We start from the raw sequence: 18,453 nt of genomic DNA, 5'->3' as shown, positions 1-18,453 counted from the left end.
TCATTTTTAGCCTGAAGAACCAAATCTAACTCCTTGTTGAAAGCATTCAATCTTTTGGCTTTAACCATTTTCTGTGGCAGAGAACTCTCGAGGCTCACCAATCTCTGGGTGAAGAAATTTCTCCTCATCTCAATCCTAAATGGTCTACCTGATAGGCTCTATCTTTACAATGTGACCCCTTAGCTCTGGACTCCCCAGTCATCAGGACCATCCCCCCTGCATTTACCCTGCCTTGTCTTGTTAAAATTTTACAAGTTTCAATGAGATTTACCCTAATGCTTTTCAACTCCAGTGAATATAGTCCCAACAAGTCCAATTTCTTTTCATATATCAACCATGGCATTCCAGGAATCAGTCAAGTAAATCTTCATTGCGCTCTCTCCAGAGTCAGAACATCCTTCCTCAGATAAGAAAATCAAAACCACATGTAAGTGGTCTCACCAAAACCCTGTACAATTTAGCAAGACACCCCTGCTCCTGTCTTTGAATTATCTCGCTATGAAGACCAACATACAATTTGCCTTCTTTGCTGTCTGCTGCACCTGCATGTTTAATCTTCAGTGACTGGTGTACAAGGACACCTAGATTTTGTTACACCTCACCCTTTCCCAATGCACTGTTTTTCAGATAATAATCAGCTTGACTGTTTTTGCTACCAAAGTGGATAACTTCTCATTTATTCACATTATCCTTCTTTTGCCAAGCATTAGCCCATTCACTCAACTGGTCCAGATCATTCTGAATCATCTCTGCATCTTTCTCACAGCTCACCTTACAAAGTGTTGTGTTGTCTGCAACTTTGAAGATATTTCATTTAGTTCCCTCATCTATATATTTATATATATATAAATGTATTAATTTATTGTGAATATTAATATTTATTGTGAATAACTGAGATTCTAGCACTGATCCCTATTGTACCACAATAGTACTCCTGCTGCTTGAAAAAAGACCCATTTATTCCTACTCTTTGTTTCCTGTTTACCAGCCAGTTCTCTATCTATGCCATTCCATTACCCCAATTCCTTGTATTTCCATATTACATGCTAACTTCTGTGTGTAACCTGATCAAAAATCTTCTGAAAATCCAAGTAAACCACATCTAATGGCTTCCCTTATCAATTTTATTTGTTATATCCTTGAAAAATTCCAGTAGACTCGTCAGCTATTAATTTCCTTTAATAAATCCATGTCGACTCTACCAATCCTGTCATGTTTTCCAATTGATCTGCTTTTAAATGTTTTATCATGGACTCCAGCATTTTTCACAAAGACTGATACCAGGCTAGGCAATCCATAATTTTCTTTTTCTCTCTACTGCCTTTTTTAAATAGTGGGGTTACATTAGTCTCCCTCCAATACATCAGAACTGTTCCAGAGTTTATACAATTTGAAAGATGACCACTAACGGATCCAGTATTTCAAAGCTACTTCCTTAAGTACTGTTGGATGTAGATGGTTAGGTCCAGGCCTTCATCCCATCAATTTCCCTCATACCATTTCCCTACTATTATTGATTTCCTTCAATTCCTTCTTCTCACTGGACACTGAGTTCTTCATATTATTGGGACCATTATTTGTGTCTTCCTTTGTAAATACAGAATGAAAATATGTATTTAATTTGTCTGCTCTCTCTTTGTTCCTCATTATAAGCTTCCTGGTTTTTGACGATCTAATTACATTTGTCTTCACTAATCTTTTTTCACTCCACAAACCTATGGAAGGTTTTGTAAGCAGCTTGTATGGTCTCTGCAAGCTTACTCTCGTACTCTATCTTCCCTTCTTAATTAATCCCTTAGCCTTCCTTTGTTGAAATTAAAACTGTCCCCAGTGCTCAGATCTGCTACTTTATTTGGCCAGTTTGAATGCCCCTTCCTTGGATCTAATACTATCCTGAATTTCCCTTGTTATGCAGTATGCAGTTTAAAGTCACCAATAAATACAGCTGTATCTGTTTTTTTTTGCTTGCATCTATAATTTCCTGTTTAATGTCTTCCTTAATCTTACTATTTCAGTTTGGAGGTTTATAGCGTTTTTTGCCCCTTCACGTTTCTAAGTTCTACCTGTTCAGATGCTGTTTCACTGGAGCTAATATCCTTCCTCACTATTGTGTTAATTCCTCTTTCATGAGCAATGTTACCCACTTCCTTTTTGCTTTTGTCTTCCATTTCCAAATATCCCTGGATATTCAGTTCCTGCCTCTGGTCACCCTCTGCCTGTATTCCTGATCAAGGGCTTTTGCCCAAAACGTTGATTTTACTGCTCCTCGGATGCTGCCTGAACTGCTGTGCTTTTCCAGCACCACTAATCCAGAATCTGGTCACCCTACAGCCATGTGTCTGCAATCCCAAATACATCAGACCTATTTATATTTCTCTGTGCAATTAGCTCATCCATTATATGGCAAATCTTCTGTGCATTAAAGCATGAGGCATTAAGGCTTATCTTTTTAACATTTTCAATCCTGTTTCCATTATTTGCATCGTGGTCCTGTGTGATTCTTGACCTTGAATTCTCTGCCTATCACTTTTCTTATTTCCCATTCTATCTTTTGTTTTTGCCCTAGTTTCCCTCTTTTGTCTCCCTGTTTAGGTTCCCATTTTCCTGCCATTTTTGTTTAAAATATCCCAACTCCCCTCAGAGCCAGGCAACCCTATCTCTGATGTCTCCCCAATCTACATTAAGCAAATTGTGTACTGACCCAGAATGATTTGTCATTTCAGTTTACCATTTTCTGTAAGAAAGTAAGCATTTTCCAGTCACTGCTTCCCTCTGACAGTCTGGCTGAGATTAAAATCTCACCATAGGGAAAATCAAAAATTCAAATTCCAATTTGTCAATCTATTGCACAGTACCCTTGGGACAGGAGGCACTAAATATATGTCACTGCTCCATAAAATGTCAATACAAAATAGAACAACTGTACAAATGATTAACAGTTGATATTAAATCTACTTAAAATTTCCAATGTTTACAAATGTTTCTAGATGATGAAGCAATCCTATGCCTGACTTCACTTGTCAGTGGAAGAAAATCTTGAATTTTAGTAGTTAACAAACTGGCTTCACTTACCCAGTCAAACTCATGAAATCAAATTTGTTTATTTAATGGATACAGTACACTGTGCACTTTTAATCACTGTGCATTGGTTGAGTTAACAAAATTCAAGGGCAATGTCACCAAGAACTCCAGCGACACTGGTCAACACCCTCACTGTGCAACCATTCAGTAAAATTTTAATTAACAGGACTGTGTTATAATGGTCATTGGAGTAAAACAGCTCTTTACTCCTGCAATTGTGAACCAGTCTTGTTCATGATAGTTGTAGGAGTTTGTTAATTAAATTTGAATTCTTTTCTCTTGGCTTATTTTTAAAGGGAGATCTGCATGTTTAACTTTTCTCAAATGTAATGCAATTACTGAATTACTGTAGTTATTGCATTTTATAAAATCTATGTATTCAACCAGAGATACATTTAAGAGATCATATGTTATGGGTCTTACAGCCCACATAGATACATATCATAATAAATGGTATGACAACACTCAGATCTTCAATCTGAGTTTATTATGAGAGCTTTAACAAAGCAAAGTCAATTTTGGAGGCCTTTACATGATAACAATCATTTAAATTTTCTACATTTGAACACACATCCCTTTCTTTATTTGTTCATTTAAAAATATGTTCACCATGTTCAATTCATCTTCCATTCATCTGTCACCAGTACCCTTCAAAGAATGTTGTCTTTCAGCTGGAGTTAAATTCCTCCTCGACATCATTCACACTCTGCACTAACCATTGCATCTGGTTCTTACCAAACACAAATGTAGAGACAGAAGACAGAGTGAGAGCAAATGATATAAAGAGAGAATTAATGCAATGATACAATGATGAGGGCTAACAGGCAACTTAAAACAGAAGCTAAAGAATGGAGAGAGAATGAGAAATGATGGTAACAAAGACACGAAAATGGAATGAAAAAGGTGAGCAAAGGAGAGAGAGAAATAGCTGGGTGAACAGAGGACAAAGTAGCAACATAAACAGTGTCTATCATCCATAATTTTTGACTGCCAGTCGACAGTTCCACAGCAGACACATTAGTAGACATATTATAAATTTCCATTGTCTTTTTTTAGGACTTGCATGTGTAGTGACAGGCTTCTCACAACTGTAATGTGTTGGTAATGTTCAGTAAAAAGCCACTGACAACAGCATTTGATAAGAAATATAAATAGGTTTGGGTTCATAATAAGCTATTAAATGGACCCTGATGTTTCTGATGTTGGTAGAACATAAACTGCGTGTTGTCTATAAATTGAAATGATAACTTGTAGCCAATACGAAGTGTAGGGTTCAATGATTGCACAGCTAAACAGATGGAATAAAGTTGTAAGATGCTAGCAAGAGCTCAAACTTGCCTGTACTATTTAACACCAACTGTACCTCTTAAAAAGGTGGTACATTTTGGTTGGAAAATGCACTGGAAGTCATTGTAATCTTGTGTTTGACATGAGAAAAGCACAAAAATGACACGACATGAAGGAGAACTGTTGTAATTCCAGATATCAGTCATGCCCAGTATTTTGTATATTCTGATAATCAAACACTGGTAACTTGTGGCTTGTTCACTGTCACTAATCGTCCTTTCTATTCTGAGTCTCAGGGCTGCCTAACTAACAGAGGTAGAGAGTCTTAAAAAGAAGAGATATTTGTCTTACAGGACAAAGTTATTGAATGATACTAGTTGGTGCAACATTAATGACAATAATTATAACAATTAGGAACCAGGCATGTCACATCTGTCTTCATCAGAATATCGTTTCTTACACAAAGACTGCGTGACATCTGAGATTGGGTGGAGCGAATGCAACTTCAGCACTAACACTGTCAGGGCCTTGCACTGAAACAGCAGGCTCTAAGATTTTCTGACATTGAACTGATGGCTTTGGTCAAGAAGGTAGAGAACATGAGAGGAATTGTCCATTCACAAGGGATCAGGATGCCTTTGTGTTAACCTCTGAGAAAGTACTGGGATCAATTAGTCTCGGAGTTCAATGCAAATATACTAAACCCTGTCTTCCTGGATTCAGGCCACAAAGCTTTCAATGACAGTACTCAAGTTATTGAGGTCAGTGAATGTACTTTCAAATAATCTACAAATAAGTACTTCTACAAACTTTAAAACTGCAGTACTGGCACCCAGTGTATAAATCAGAAAAGATTCCGGAATGATGGGGCAAATGGGATTTGAGGAGAAAATGTAGCTGGTGCAACTGGGGAGAAGATTCCCAGAAGGAGTTTGATAAGGTGCCACATCAAAGGTCATTGCAGAAAATAAAAGTTCATGGTGTTCAGCTAACATACTGGCATTGACAGAAGATTGTCTGGCTAACAGGAAGCGGAGAGTAAGAATAAATAGTTCTTTTCTGGCTGGTAGGATGTCATGAATGATGCGCCACAGGGTTTGCTGCTGGAGCCTTAACACTTTACAATTTATATAAATGATTTGGATGAATGGACTGAAGGCATGGTGGCCAAATTTGCAAATAATCAGGAAAGCCATAGAATGTCACATTTTATTATGGGGGAAATTAAATCTATAAGTAGGGAACACAGGGTATTGGTGAGCCATCATCTGGAGAGTTGTCCACAGTACTGGTCACTGTACCTTTGGAAGGATGTTAATGCACTGGAAGCACCACAGCCTGAAATAAGCAGATTGCTTTATCGGGCAAGACTAGACAGGTAGGTCTGTACCCTCTGGAGTTTGGAAAATTCAGAGATAACTTAATTGAAACATATAAGATTCTGAGTGGATTTGACCAGGTGATTATGGAAAGAATGATTCCTCTTTTGAGAGAGTCTAGAACTAGGGGTCATGGTTTAAAAATAAGGGATCATCCATTTAAAACAAATAGACAATGCTGGATTTATCCTACTTTTTTTGATTGGACAGGACCTACCTGATCAATTAGCCACAGTGTGGAGTCAACGCAAATGTTCTGGACAGATTAGAATACATTCACTTCTTACAGGTGTGGTGCGTTTTCAGTCAGGTTCGTAGTCTGTGCTGTGTACCTCATTCTCAAGCATGTTTCCTAAATTTAACTGAATTGGCTGGGACTTGGTATCTCTGATGTCAGAGAATTTAATATTAGCAATTGTGGTGGAAGGGTAGTTTGGGGGTGCACTGATTTAGAAGCTGAACAAGTGCAGGAAAGAAAATCAGCAAAATGTTTCCTCCTGCATGTTTGACATCATAGGATTAAGAGATAAAGTGGAGGATTCCCTAAGTGTACATCACTGACCTCTGTGAATCCTTTCTACCAGTCGGACAGGATATAAATGGCACAGTCTAGGACATCAACTAACATGTGATTCTGTGGGAATGACTGTGGGAATATGGCTCCAGTAAATTGTCAGCCTGAATGCTCTGTCAACTGTAATTCCTGTCTTAACAATTTGACAAAACTGAGTGACTTGCTTGTCCTTTTCAGGGGGCTGTTAAGATTCTGGTGTGTGATTCTGGAGGTTGTATCTGTCCAAATGATAAGCAACTATAAGTATGATTTCCAAAAGTAAACTGAATCTGTTGGGTACATGTGGTAATCAAAAAGTTTCAATAATAAAAACAATTTAAGACATTCATCAAAGATATGTTGCATTTAAAAATAAAAATAGCAAGAAAGATCCATATGTGGCTTACTCAGGAAGTTAAGGCTGATAGTTGATTAAAAGAACAGGCTTATAATATTGCAAAGACAAGTGCTAAGCCTCGGGACTGGAAGTATTTTAGAAACGAGAAAAGAGTTCCCAAAATGTTACTGAAAATAAGTAAAACTAGACTCTTGAGATTAAACTATGAGAAATATATCAAATTGTAAGAGATTTTTTTCTAAGTACAGAAAAAGGACATGAGTAGCTAAAGTAAATGTTGGTACATTACAGGCAGACACAAGAGAATTTATGAGGAACGAGAAAATAGAAGAAGATGTTAAATAAATATTTTGTACCTGTTTTCACCACAGAACACACCAATTGTATCAAGAAGCTAAGAGTAACCAAATGACTAATGAGAGTGAGGAACGAAAAGTAATTACTATTAATAGAGTGAAGAAAAGAAACTCAAGTGACTAATAGTCAACGAATTCCGAGGATCTGATGGTCAACATTTTACTTAAGAAAGAGGAAAGTCAAGAGAAAATGGAAGCACTGACAATGATTTTACAAAATATCCTAGATCTTAGAAAAATATGACTGTGTTGAAAGTAAACAAACACAACATCATTTAAGGACATAGGAAGAGCATTTACAGGCAACCATAAGTCAGTTAGCTTGATGTCACAGTCATGGTAAAAAGATTGAATTTTGCTGGCTTGGCAGGTAATCTGAACTCAGGGTAGAAAGCCAGAGTAAACACACAAAATCATAAGCTGTAAGAAGTGGAATCTATTGGAGCCCATTCAGCTGCTCCATCATTCTGTAGCATCGTGCGCAATCTTTAAATCCCTTGATTTCCTGACAGAGTAAATATCTGTCAACCTCGGCAGTGAACATATTTAAGAATGAAGCATCAATGACCTTATGGGGTTGAGAATTCCAAAGATTTGGATTGTGTCTCCAAATTCTACATTTTGCCAACAGGCAAACAACCTTAGTGTTTATCAGTTTATCAGTCTGTTTATCAGTATCAGACTCATACCAGATGCATCTTCAGGGTATTCCATTGTTCCTTAATCGGCTTTACTCTAGAACAGGAGTCATTAACTGTGATGAACTTTATCTTAACTTTACTTTACTTTTTTTATTATTATGTATGACTTCTGTCATTGATGATGGCAGCCTGGTACCCTTATAAAACTTCTCACTGTATTTTTCATGTAAAAGTACACATGGCAATAAATTTCTATTCTATCTTGTTCCATTCTATTCCATAGGCATTATCACCAATGAAGGTGGTCCCCAACAACCAGAGCAATTACCATGGAGGATTTCACCCTGCCCTCACCAATCCATTGCTCCATCCCTTTCTGGTGCCCGCCTGTTTGGTCCCAGTGATCCTACCTTCAGTTGGACTGTGAAGGGATCAGTGCTCACTTTTGAAAATAGCATTCCCAACTATAGCTTATTCTGCGAAGACTGAAGAACTGCCACCCCTCAAAGAGGCTGAGAGACTCATGTGCATGTCTGTCCATCATTTATATGGACAGAAATCTGGGAACAAGGCAGTTAACTACTTGAAAACTGACAAGTAATGCTTGGTGCTCTCAAAAGGCAAACCCTTTATACTGAAACTGTTCTCTGCTAGTGTCCTTATGAATGCTTGTCTTAGAGCCAAGACTCACCATTAGTTCAGCAGGTCTATACTAACTACTGAGGTGAATTGTTGACTTTTCCTGAATGAAATCTTTGTATAGTTATCATTAGTCATTTTTACTGAATCTCTTTTAACAATGTTTTAACGTTGATTGAAGCAAAAATAAAAGATGTGAAATGGTTATTGTCTCTGTTGCTGCAATTATAGATGCTGTGTATGATTGACACTTCCATAGGTTTGTAGGAATAATGGGTTTCTTTTCAAAGAAAATTTCTGAATCAGTCTTTGTTTCCCTCAACATTTTCCATATATATTCTTTATTATGTGGCTCGATGGTTCACTGCATAGCATGTACTTATCGGATGGGCATTTGAGTGGCAAGCATGTAGGCAGCCCAGAGAGTATGAAGGAGATACATGGATCATGGAGGGGCATGAAAGGCATGAGATGGCATGGGGGTGGGTGAGAGTCATCAAATATACCATCAATATACATTATTCTCAGTATGCATAAACAATTTAGATGAATGAATTGAATGCAATAACTCCAAATTTGCAGACAGCACTAAGCTGGGTGGCAGCATGTGCTGTGAGTAGGATGCTAAGAGGCTGCAGGGTGACTTGGGTAGGTTAGCTTGAGTGGGCAACTACTGTGCAAATAATGTAGACAAATGGGAGATTATCCACTTTGGTGGCAAAAACAGGAAGGTGGATTGCTATCTGAATGGTGGCAGTTTATGAAAAGGTGAGGTGCAATGAGACTTGGGTGGGGTCATGGTAGAACAGTGGCTGAAGGTTGGAATATAGGTGCAACAGGCAATGAGGAAAGAAAATGGCATGCTCACCTTGATAGTGAGGGGATTTGAGTATCGGAGTAAGGATGTCTTGCTACAGTTATACAGGGCCTTGGTGAGGCCCACTTTGAGTATTGTGTGCAGTTTTGCTCTCCTAGTCTGAGGGAGGACATGCTTGCTATTGAGGGAGTCCAGCGAAGGTTCATTAGACTGATTCCCAGAATGGCAGGGCTGACATATGAGGAAAAGATGGATCTGCTAGGCCTGTACTTACTGTAAGTTAGAAGAATGAGGGGAATCTCAGAAACATATGAAATCCTGGTGGGGCTGGACAGTTTTGATGCAGGAAGAATGTTCTCGATGTTGGGGAAGTCGAAAACAAGGGGTCACAGTATAAGAATAAGGAGTAAGCCTTTCAGGACTGAGATAAGGAAGAATCTCTTCAGAGAGTTGTGAAACTATAGAAATTTCCACCACAGAAAGCTGTTAGAGCCAATTTTCATTTGATATATTCAAGAGGGAGCTGTACGTGGTTTTTGCGAATAAAGGGATAAAGGGTATGAGGAGAGGGTGGGAATGGGATACTGAAATTATATGATCAGCCATGATCGTATTGAATGATGGTGCAGAATCAAAGGGCTAAGTGACCTACTCCTGCACCTATTTTCTATGTTTCTATGTGTGGGCAGGGAGTGAAAAGTGAGAATTAGAGGGCTTCTGAAAAATAGGGAAGAAACTCTGGAGACCCAATGTGGATTTTAAAACTAGAACGTATCACCCACCACATGATGAGAGTGGTAGTAACACTACTTGCAGCACCTTTTAAGTTGGGAAATTTCACAACTTAGTGGCAAATCTGCCTCACAATCTCTGGTTACAAATCCAGTGACATAGCATTCTGCGGTGCTTGTTATAACTTCCATCCATAGTATTTTGCTTTGACAGAAATATCTGTGATCTACTTCAGTGGTTTTCTGCATTTCAAACTTAAATTTCCTTCCTGCCAGGAAACATATATCAGACTCAACATGAAGTCCTTAATATAAAATGAAATTCACAGACACTGCACAGATTTTTTTGAGAGCTTTGCGGAGGTGTTACAGAATTGCAATGTGATCATTTCTCTGGATTCATGCTGATCAATACTTTGAACAAAATCTCTGAGGCAATGTAAATTCTACATAGATACACTGTAAATGAGTGAAATGACTCCAAGTTATTCTAAGAAGATGAGCTTTAAGATAAGTTTCCAAACTTGTCGATATTACTTTGCTCAAGGACATCCAGATAAAAATGCCCCAAGTTTATCAAATGTTCACCATAATGGAAAATTTAGAAACAGAGCATAGAAGGAAATCAATATTTCTCAATGTCATGAGTTTAGTTATGACAGGGTTTTTGCTAGAATTATTTTATGTTCAAGTTTTCAAGACTTTTATAAAAAATGAAAACCTCTTGAATGTACTGTACAGAAGCATGTTAAATGAGTTTGAAAATAGCACAATCTTTAATTCAGCAAAGATAGAAATCTTGCAAGACAAAAATGATAGTTGAAACATCAGGTTATATAGGCACCAGTCAATTTATATACAGATTCATTTTTTTTGTATTAAATATCTTGAAGACAGTGAATTGTTATTTGGCAAATAATTAGTTTCCAGGTTTGTGACATATCAAAGCAAGATTTTATTTTTTTAAATGATAACTAAAAACAGAATGATGTTTTCATTCTTGCATGGAAGATGGGCATCGATATTTACAAACCAGTATTTGGTGCCCATCCTTAATTGCCCTTGAACTGAGTGCTGTGCTAGTCCACTTAAAAGGCAGTTAATAGTCAACCACATTGTTGGGGTCTGAAGTCACAAGTAGGGACAGTCAATGTTGTTCCCTCAGTGTTTTTTTTTACAATAATCGTCACTATTCAACTAACTTTAAATTCAACGTTTTTATTCAAGCATCAGCATCTGGCATACTACGAGTTAAAACCATGCCGACAAAACACTAACCTGGGCCTCTGGATTACTCATCCTGTGATATTACTATCATGCCCTCACCTACCTAGATTTCAATCATAATGTGTGAGCAGATAGGTAAAAACAAGGACTGCAGATGCTGGAAACCAGATGCTAGATTAGAGTGGTGCTGGAAAAGCACAGCAGTTCAGGCACCATCCGAGGAGCAGGAAAATCGACGTTTCAGGCAAAAGCCCTTCATCAGGAATAGAGGCAGGTCTCCACCCTGCAGGCACTCTGCCTTTATTACTGATGAAGGGCTTTTGCCCGAAACATCGATTTTCCTGCCCCTCGGATGATGCCTGAACTGCTGTGCTTTTCCAGCAGCACTCTAACCTAGAATGTGTGAACAAATATCTACTCTGCGAAAATATGTTTTTCTTTATTACTCAGCAATGAGCTTTTCATGGAGATGTATCTGTCCTGGGAGGAGAAAGCAATAATAAATCTAAAATTGATTTAATTCTCGAGCATTAGTGATTTTCTCAAAGCATTTATCCACTATGGAGGATAATCTTTTTAAAAAAAGTTACCTTGTTGACATAGAGTAGGGCAAGGTGTCCATTCACTGAAAGGGGTGACAACGCAGTCCGTTTTACATGGTAATAGACATGGTCGAACTGTATCAGGCCTGGTGTTTTCAGGACACCTAGAAATTTTGGGAGAGATGGAAAACCAAGATGTCTTTACAAAGAGCAGACTTAACAGAAGCAATGAAATTCTCAACAATAATGTATAAAATAATTTTTTTGAGGAAGATTAATTCCTTCTAGTCAGTCAGATTTTCAGGTTTTCAGATATTGTTTCTTTCAAGACATAGGCTGCTGACACAAATTAAAATTACATGGTAAGCCTAAACTACTGTAGGTACATGGACAGTCATGTGATTTAACTACGTTTCCAGCCATTGCCAAAGAATTGACTTATTATGATGTACAAAACATTTCACTAAACAACAATATTCTGTTAATGTTAGAGGGAAAACTACATTTTGCTGCTTAATAAGTTAAGCAGGATTACTTCCAGAAAATCACTTCTCACTTATGACAGAAACTGGTTTCAAATGTCAATTTTTAAAATTTGAATATTTTTCTAATCAATATCTGACCAAAGACTGGGTTGATAAAGGTTAGTGTATGCTGCAGTTCCCTCAGTCAACTGTAAAGTATTTTTCTTTAAATTAAGCTGAAGTAAAAATGTGACCATTGAACTCATTCAAATCCAACTCAGTTGTTTCACCATTACCACAATTCTATATGAGGCTCACTAAAACAGTTTGAGAAAAATGTTGCAATATGGGCATGGAATGATTCATGAAAACCTATTCCCTATATTAGTTCTCAAAATGATCTATGGAACAATACCAGATGTTTCATTAGTGAAAAAGTCAAACTTTGATGTGGCTTTTCAATTTGCACCCAATTCACAAAAATACTAATTCATGAGTAAAACAAGTATCTATACTTAATAAAAGGATAGTGCTGATTGATCAGCAAGTGGACTGAGCAATAGGTAGCAAGATTAATATGGAAAATGCATCAATTAATTATGACTGACAGTCAACAGCCACGCTTTGTGCTGATCAACTGTCAATCATCATATAAATATTGGTACTCTTCTGAATTGTCTTGATGAGTGCAAGATAAAACAAAACTTCAAAAAAATGCCTCTTTTGTCAGCAGTTTTCATTCTTTGCTTCATTCTCAAAATCATTGTATACTTTTCCAATAGACTTGAAATATATGGAACAATATCCACTATTCTCTTCATTCTCAAATGAACTGTACACTTTTGCAATAGTCCATTTTCATTATAATGTTCATTCATGAATCAAATTAAACCAGCCTTCTTAATTTATTGCCATCAATGAATTTAAATAAAAATAATTGAGCAGGAAGTCTTGACAACATTTGTCTGCATTTAATAGCATTAATAAGTTCCCTGTATTAAACATAGATGATGAGGAAGAGAAAGATGAACCTCAGAACCCTATTAGCATTGTGCATTGTAGTTATTATTTTTAATGTCTGCATATGGAAAACTCATCAGTATGATTAAGAGATTGTCCATGACATTTTAATGTGTTGTCCATTAGTGCTAGTGTGTCATTATTAGGCTGTCATTGTGATGATCTTTGTTTCTCTCCAATACATGTTAAATAAACAAGTTCCAGCCTATGTGTTCAAAAATAAACTTTCTATGGGATGAACTTAAAATATATTATGCTTATTATTCAGAACACCTTTGACATACAAAATTAATTTTGCCCGTGTTATTAATTGGAAATTACAACTGAAAATATGCAATCAATTTCTGTTAGCTAGGTTAAACAATTAACTTAAAATAACATTGTTAATGTTTATGATTAGATTCCTTACAGTGTGGAAACAGGCCCTTCGGCCCAACCAGTCCACACCAACCCTCTGGAGAGTAACCCACCCAAACTCATTTCCCTCGGACTAATGCACCTAATACTATAGGCAATTTAGCATGGCCAATTCATCTGACCAGCACATCTTTGGACTGTGGGAGAAAACCCACACAGACACAGGGAGAATGTGTAAATTCAACAAGACAGTCACCGAAGGCTGGAATTGAACCTGGGACCCTGGTGCTGTGAAGCAGCAGTGCTAATCACTGAGCCACCGAGCCACCCGTAGAAGCAAAATGTTACAATGTCTGAAAATCTGACTCAAACACAGAATGCAGGAAATAGTAGATCTGGCAACATCTGAGGAAAGATAAAATTAGTATTTCTGTCGTGGCTTTTCATCTGCAGTGGAAAAAATTAGAGATGTAACCAAATTCTAAGTACTGATTCATGGAAAAGGAAGAAGGGAAGGAAAGAATAAATGGGAGGATCTGTGATTGAGTGAAAGGTATTAGAGATTGAATGACAAAAGGACACTATTGCAAAGCAAAATGGATGCTATTGGCACAGGTAAAGAAACAAAAGCTCAGTCTGGACAAGATATAAATAGGAATAGCAGATTTATTATAAACAACTGTTCTCTTAACAAGTAGTTAAAATGATTATGATCTGACATTTTAAGCTCACTACTGAGTCTGAAAGGCTACAAACTGTCTAACTGAAAGATGAGATGCTATTCCTCGAGTTTAAGTTGCCTTCTGCTAAAAGCCATTAAACAGCCAACTTGCTATTTTCATAAGAAAGCTGTCATGATGATGGCATATTTTAGCATTAAAGTGCATGAGTAGCAATAGAGTAGGAAGAAATCCAGAAAAAGTTGCAGAACACAGAGAAAAGCACCCAAAAACAAGGATTGCATTTCAGAAAAATACAAATTAACAGTGTCGAAGATAAATAGCAAACATCAAAGGGAATTGAATGAATGCGACAAGAGAGTATGCTATCAGATCTCACTTTAGTTTCCTTTTTCTGTTGCAATTTATTTTAGAAAGCTGTAATGTATTTTTTTTCTCCCATTCTTCAGATTTTTCAATGCTCTGCACTTCTTTTTGATCAGCAGGAAAAGCAAATAACTTGTTCCCTCATCTCTGTTAATGTTGTTTCAGAACAGGATATTAAGATAGTTTAGGTGGACTTATGTTTTTGATTTCCTTTGCTTTTCCATGTAAAACATCTTACTTCTCAATCTTCACAAAAGCATTAGGAACTTAAAGTTCAAAGAACCTGAGCTGCAAACTTTCATTCTTTCCAACAAAAAAAGTACATTTTGATTTTATGCATTGATTCTCCCATTTATTAAATGTATAGAAGTTGTACCTTAAAGTAGGTCTATTAAGCATCTTTGAAGCCCATTTTACAATAACTGGCTTCCAATCCATTGGGATTTAGATCCCTCAGAGTCAGTCTGAAATTATGCAGGCCTCATTTCAATTTTCAACTGAGACTTTAGAATCCGTTCTGCATCCTATGCAGGTTCCTAAATGTGTTTAGACATTGTACATTGAAAGCTCTGACAAGTATTTTAGCATCTTCAGCTATTAATCTACTGATCTTATTGGAGATCACACAGAAAATGGCTCCAAGATTCTGCTAAACCTTCTTTTCTGGAGAGTTGGTAGGGTCTGCCTAACATTTGGCAAAATCCAAAACAAAAAGTGTGAGGCAACTCTGAATAAGAATGGGGTAGTCTGATAAATAATTCAGTCCACAGGCTTTTCCATATTGTTGTGCTGTGTTAGGATGATATACTAAGAGAAAGTGAAACAAAATGGGTTGGGCAGAACGCACAAAAGTACAAGTCTTCACACAAGGTCAAACTAAATTAAGGTTTTTGACTTTTGAGTCAATGATTTGAAAACATTGTGGTGGAGCAGCAACAACCTTCACAAATAGCAACTGAACTTATTAAATCTCAACAATAGACAAGACTCAGAGAGAATTATTTTCTTTATTACTAATAGCTTATCTAAGTTATTACTCTGAAAAGGAAATACTAATACCTTTTGGGAGTAACATGTCCAAATTTGCTTTTCATGCAAAGCACCCGTCGAGTCTGTATGCCCACAGAACACGTGGCTTCATTATTCCAACTGATTGTAGCATTGAGAGACATTACTGCTGTGCCTTCTCTGCAAGGACACCATGGTGATGTATCCCAATAGAATACCATACAGCTATGCTCGTTACAAGATCGCCATTCTTGCAAAGCATGGCTACCAGGACAAGGATTTCCACCTAGGATGTAAAGGAGCTTTTAATTCTTCCAGATAAGATACATAAACAATATTTCACAGGGAATCATCCATTTTCATAAATTTTGAGAACACCTAATGTAGAAACATTGATTGTATCTGCATTCATAACAATTTCTTCATAAATCATACTCATGTTTAATTGATGTATTTCAATTATCATTGATTAATTCACATATGTTCATTACCTTCAGTGCAGATCTATGTGAAAAAGACTATTTTTCTAAAATGATACCATGAAGTAAAAATATCAACATCCATGTATAGGTTAAAGTTGTACGCGTATGTCTGCTTTCAGCAACATGAAATTTCACATTAAAATAGACCATTATTAAGTCACAGTTATTTTAAGCAATTCAGCAAATTACTGATATGTACGTAAATAGCCTATCAAGTTACAAGTGTATCCTTGGAAAGACCATTAACAAATTATCTGTAGATATATTTAAATTACTAATGCTAAATTTTAAAAAAAAATAAAATTGCAAGTGTAGTTTCAGTTAAACAGCCTGATAAATTGTTTATATATGAAATTATATAAAACATTAACAGGTTTGTAATAGTCCATTTAGAAAATTGTGTGCGTGTGTTCTTTACCAGTTCATTAACACAATACAAAAGTATTTATTAAGTAGCACAATAACTATTATCTGGTTTAATAATCCATTCACGGGTTATTCAGCCAGTACCAAACCTGGGTTTAAAAACAACATTTTATTCAATTGAAATCTGTTTGTTGCTTATTGATGACTTGTATTATTTATGCATTACTTTTATCTTTAGCCATTATTAACTGTAAAAAAAGACTTACACTGCGATGGCAATGTCCCTATCTCTTGTCCAAGAGATCGGGCTTCAAGCCCCAACCTATCCAAAGAGTTATAGAATCATGCAGCATAGAAACAAATTTACAGTCAAATGCCAACCATGTTCCCAAACTAAACTAGTCCCATTCATAGCATTTAGCCCATATCTCTCCAAATCTTTCCTATTCAAGTATTTATCTAAATGTCTTTTACATATTGTAACCGTACCTGCAGCTATCACTTCCCCAGGCAGTTCATTCTACACACAAACCAGTCTCTGTAAAAAGGTTGCCCCTCAAGTCCTCTTTAAAACTTTCTCCTCTCACCTTAAAAAAATATGCCCCCAAGATTTGAACTCCCCACTCTCAGAAATAGACCCTTGCCCTTCACCTTGTTTATGCTCCTCATGATTTTATAAACCTCAGTAAGGTCACCCCCTCAACCTCTTACGTTTCAGTCAGGTTGCTCAAAAATAACTATAATCCACATTCCTCTTCAAGCTACACTGCTGCTAAATAAGGCAATTGAGCTTATGTTAACTTAGAGTTGAATCTTATGCTTTTTAGGTTACGTCGTTAGTTTTTGGAGGAATTTTCACAATGAGGCATGATGACATTTTTGCTCTTTCTAACCAAACTTGTCTCACTAACTATGTACCCTACCTCACCTGACCAAATCGTTCCGAGAACAAATTGACACTGAGTGGATAGCTGCCAAAAGACAGACAACCCTTGAGTCTGTCCCGTTGTTGCTGTGTACCTGGATGACCATTGGCAATCTGAAGCTGCCCTGCACATTGGTAGACAGAACCTGAGCATGATGGAGGAGTGGAAGATGGCACTGTGATTGTTCAACAGGGACATGGTGATCCTGCCAGACAGGGTGGTCCAAAGGAGAGGAATCATCTTCCTGGAGAATCAGAAGATCCCACCAGATACCATCAGTCTGGTCTGAATTGCAACCTGGGTCAAGGGGGTCACCAGGAGATGGAGGAATGACTAGCTATGTGAAAAGTAAGTCAATGAGCTTCTCAGCTATGCCATGGTAAGTGCCATTTTCCTCTCTTAGCTTCCTCACATTCACGCTACTTCTGCTACTCACCCAACTTCCACCAAGGGCCATGCTTTGCCACTCTCAGTATTGGCTTCAGTATCTTTCCCACTCAGCCTCACCCTCCACACCATTAACCCAGCATGCCACCTGCCCTGGCTCCTCCCTCCCTCTCTCGGAACAACTCTCTCTGTAACTCTTCATCCCCTTAGTAATGAAGAACCTGTCTGTCTCTGCCTTAAATACACTCAATGACTTGGCCTCCATAGCCTTCTATGGCAATAAGTTCAACAAATTCACCAGTCTCTTGGCTGAAGAAATTCTTCCTCATCTCAGTATCTGTACATTTCAATCAGATCCCTTCTCATCCTTCAAAACTCCATCAAGTACAGGCCCAGAGGCCTCAACTGCTCTTCCTGTCACAGGCTCTTCATTCCTAGGTCAATCTTGTAAACCTCCTCTGGACCCCCTCCAATATCAGTATATTGTTCCTTAGATACCAGTCCCAGAAATGCTCACAATGTTCTAAATGTGGTCTGATCAGATATTTAAACAGCTAAACAGTACATTCCTGCTCTTGTATTTTAGCATTTTCCAAATGAATGCTAACATTGTATTTGCCTTCCTAATTACTAACTGAAGCTATATGTTAACCTTAAGGGAACCCTGAACTAGGACTCCCTATTCACTTTCTGATTCAAATTTCCAAAGCTTGTCCCAATTTAGAAAACAGTCTATACCTCTGTTCTTCCTACAAAAGGGCATAACCTCACATTTTTCCACATTGG

At 37.3% G+C, this 18,453-nt stretch overlaps 1 protein-coding gene across 3 annotated transcripts in view; it reads right to left on the bottom strand.

Annotated features, from left to right (window-relative positions):
* The window catches only part of thsd7ba (thrombospondin, type I, domain containing 7Ba), a 908,760-nt gene that overhangs the window by 379,818 nt on the left and 510,489 nt on the right, over positions 1-18,453 (bottom strand). For all 3 annotated transcript variants that reach the window (XM_072579697.1, XM_072579699.1, XM_072579698.1), the window contains exons 10-11: positions 15,558-15,792; positions 11,660-11,775 (exon numbers count right to left, since the gene is read on the bottom strand). In XM_072579697.1, the coding sequence (XP_072435798.1) occupies positions 11,660-11,775; positions 15,558-15,792 (351 nt within the window). The remainder of the gene's footprint in view (positions 1-11,659; positions 11,776-15,557; positions 15,793-18,453) is intronic.

This window comes from Chiloscyllium punctatum, chromosome 10 (assembly GCF_047496795.1).
Source record: "Chiloscyllium punctatum isolate Juve2018m chromosome 10, sChiPun1.3, whole genome shotgun sequence".
NCBI lineage: Eukaryota > Metazoa > Chordata > Chondrichthyes > Orectolobiformes > Hemiscylliidae > Chiloscyllium > Chiloscyllium punctatum.
This window is presented reverse-complemented; position numbering and strand designations above follow the sequence as displayed.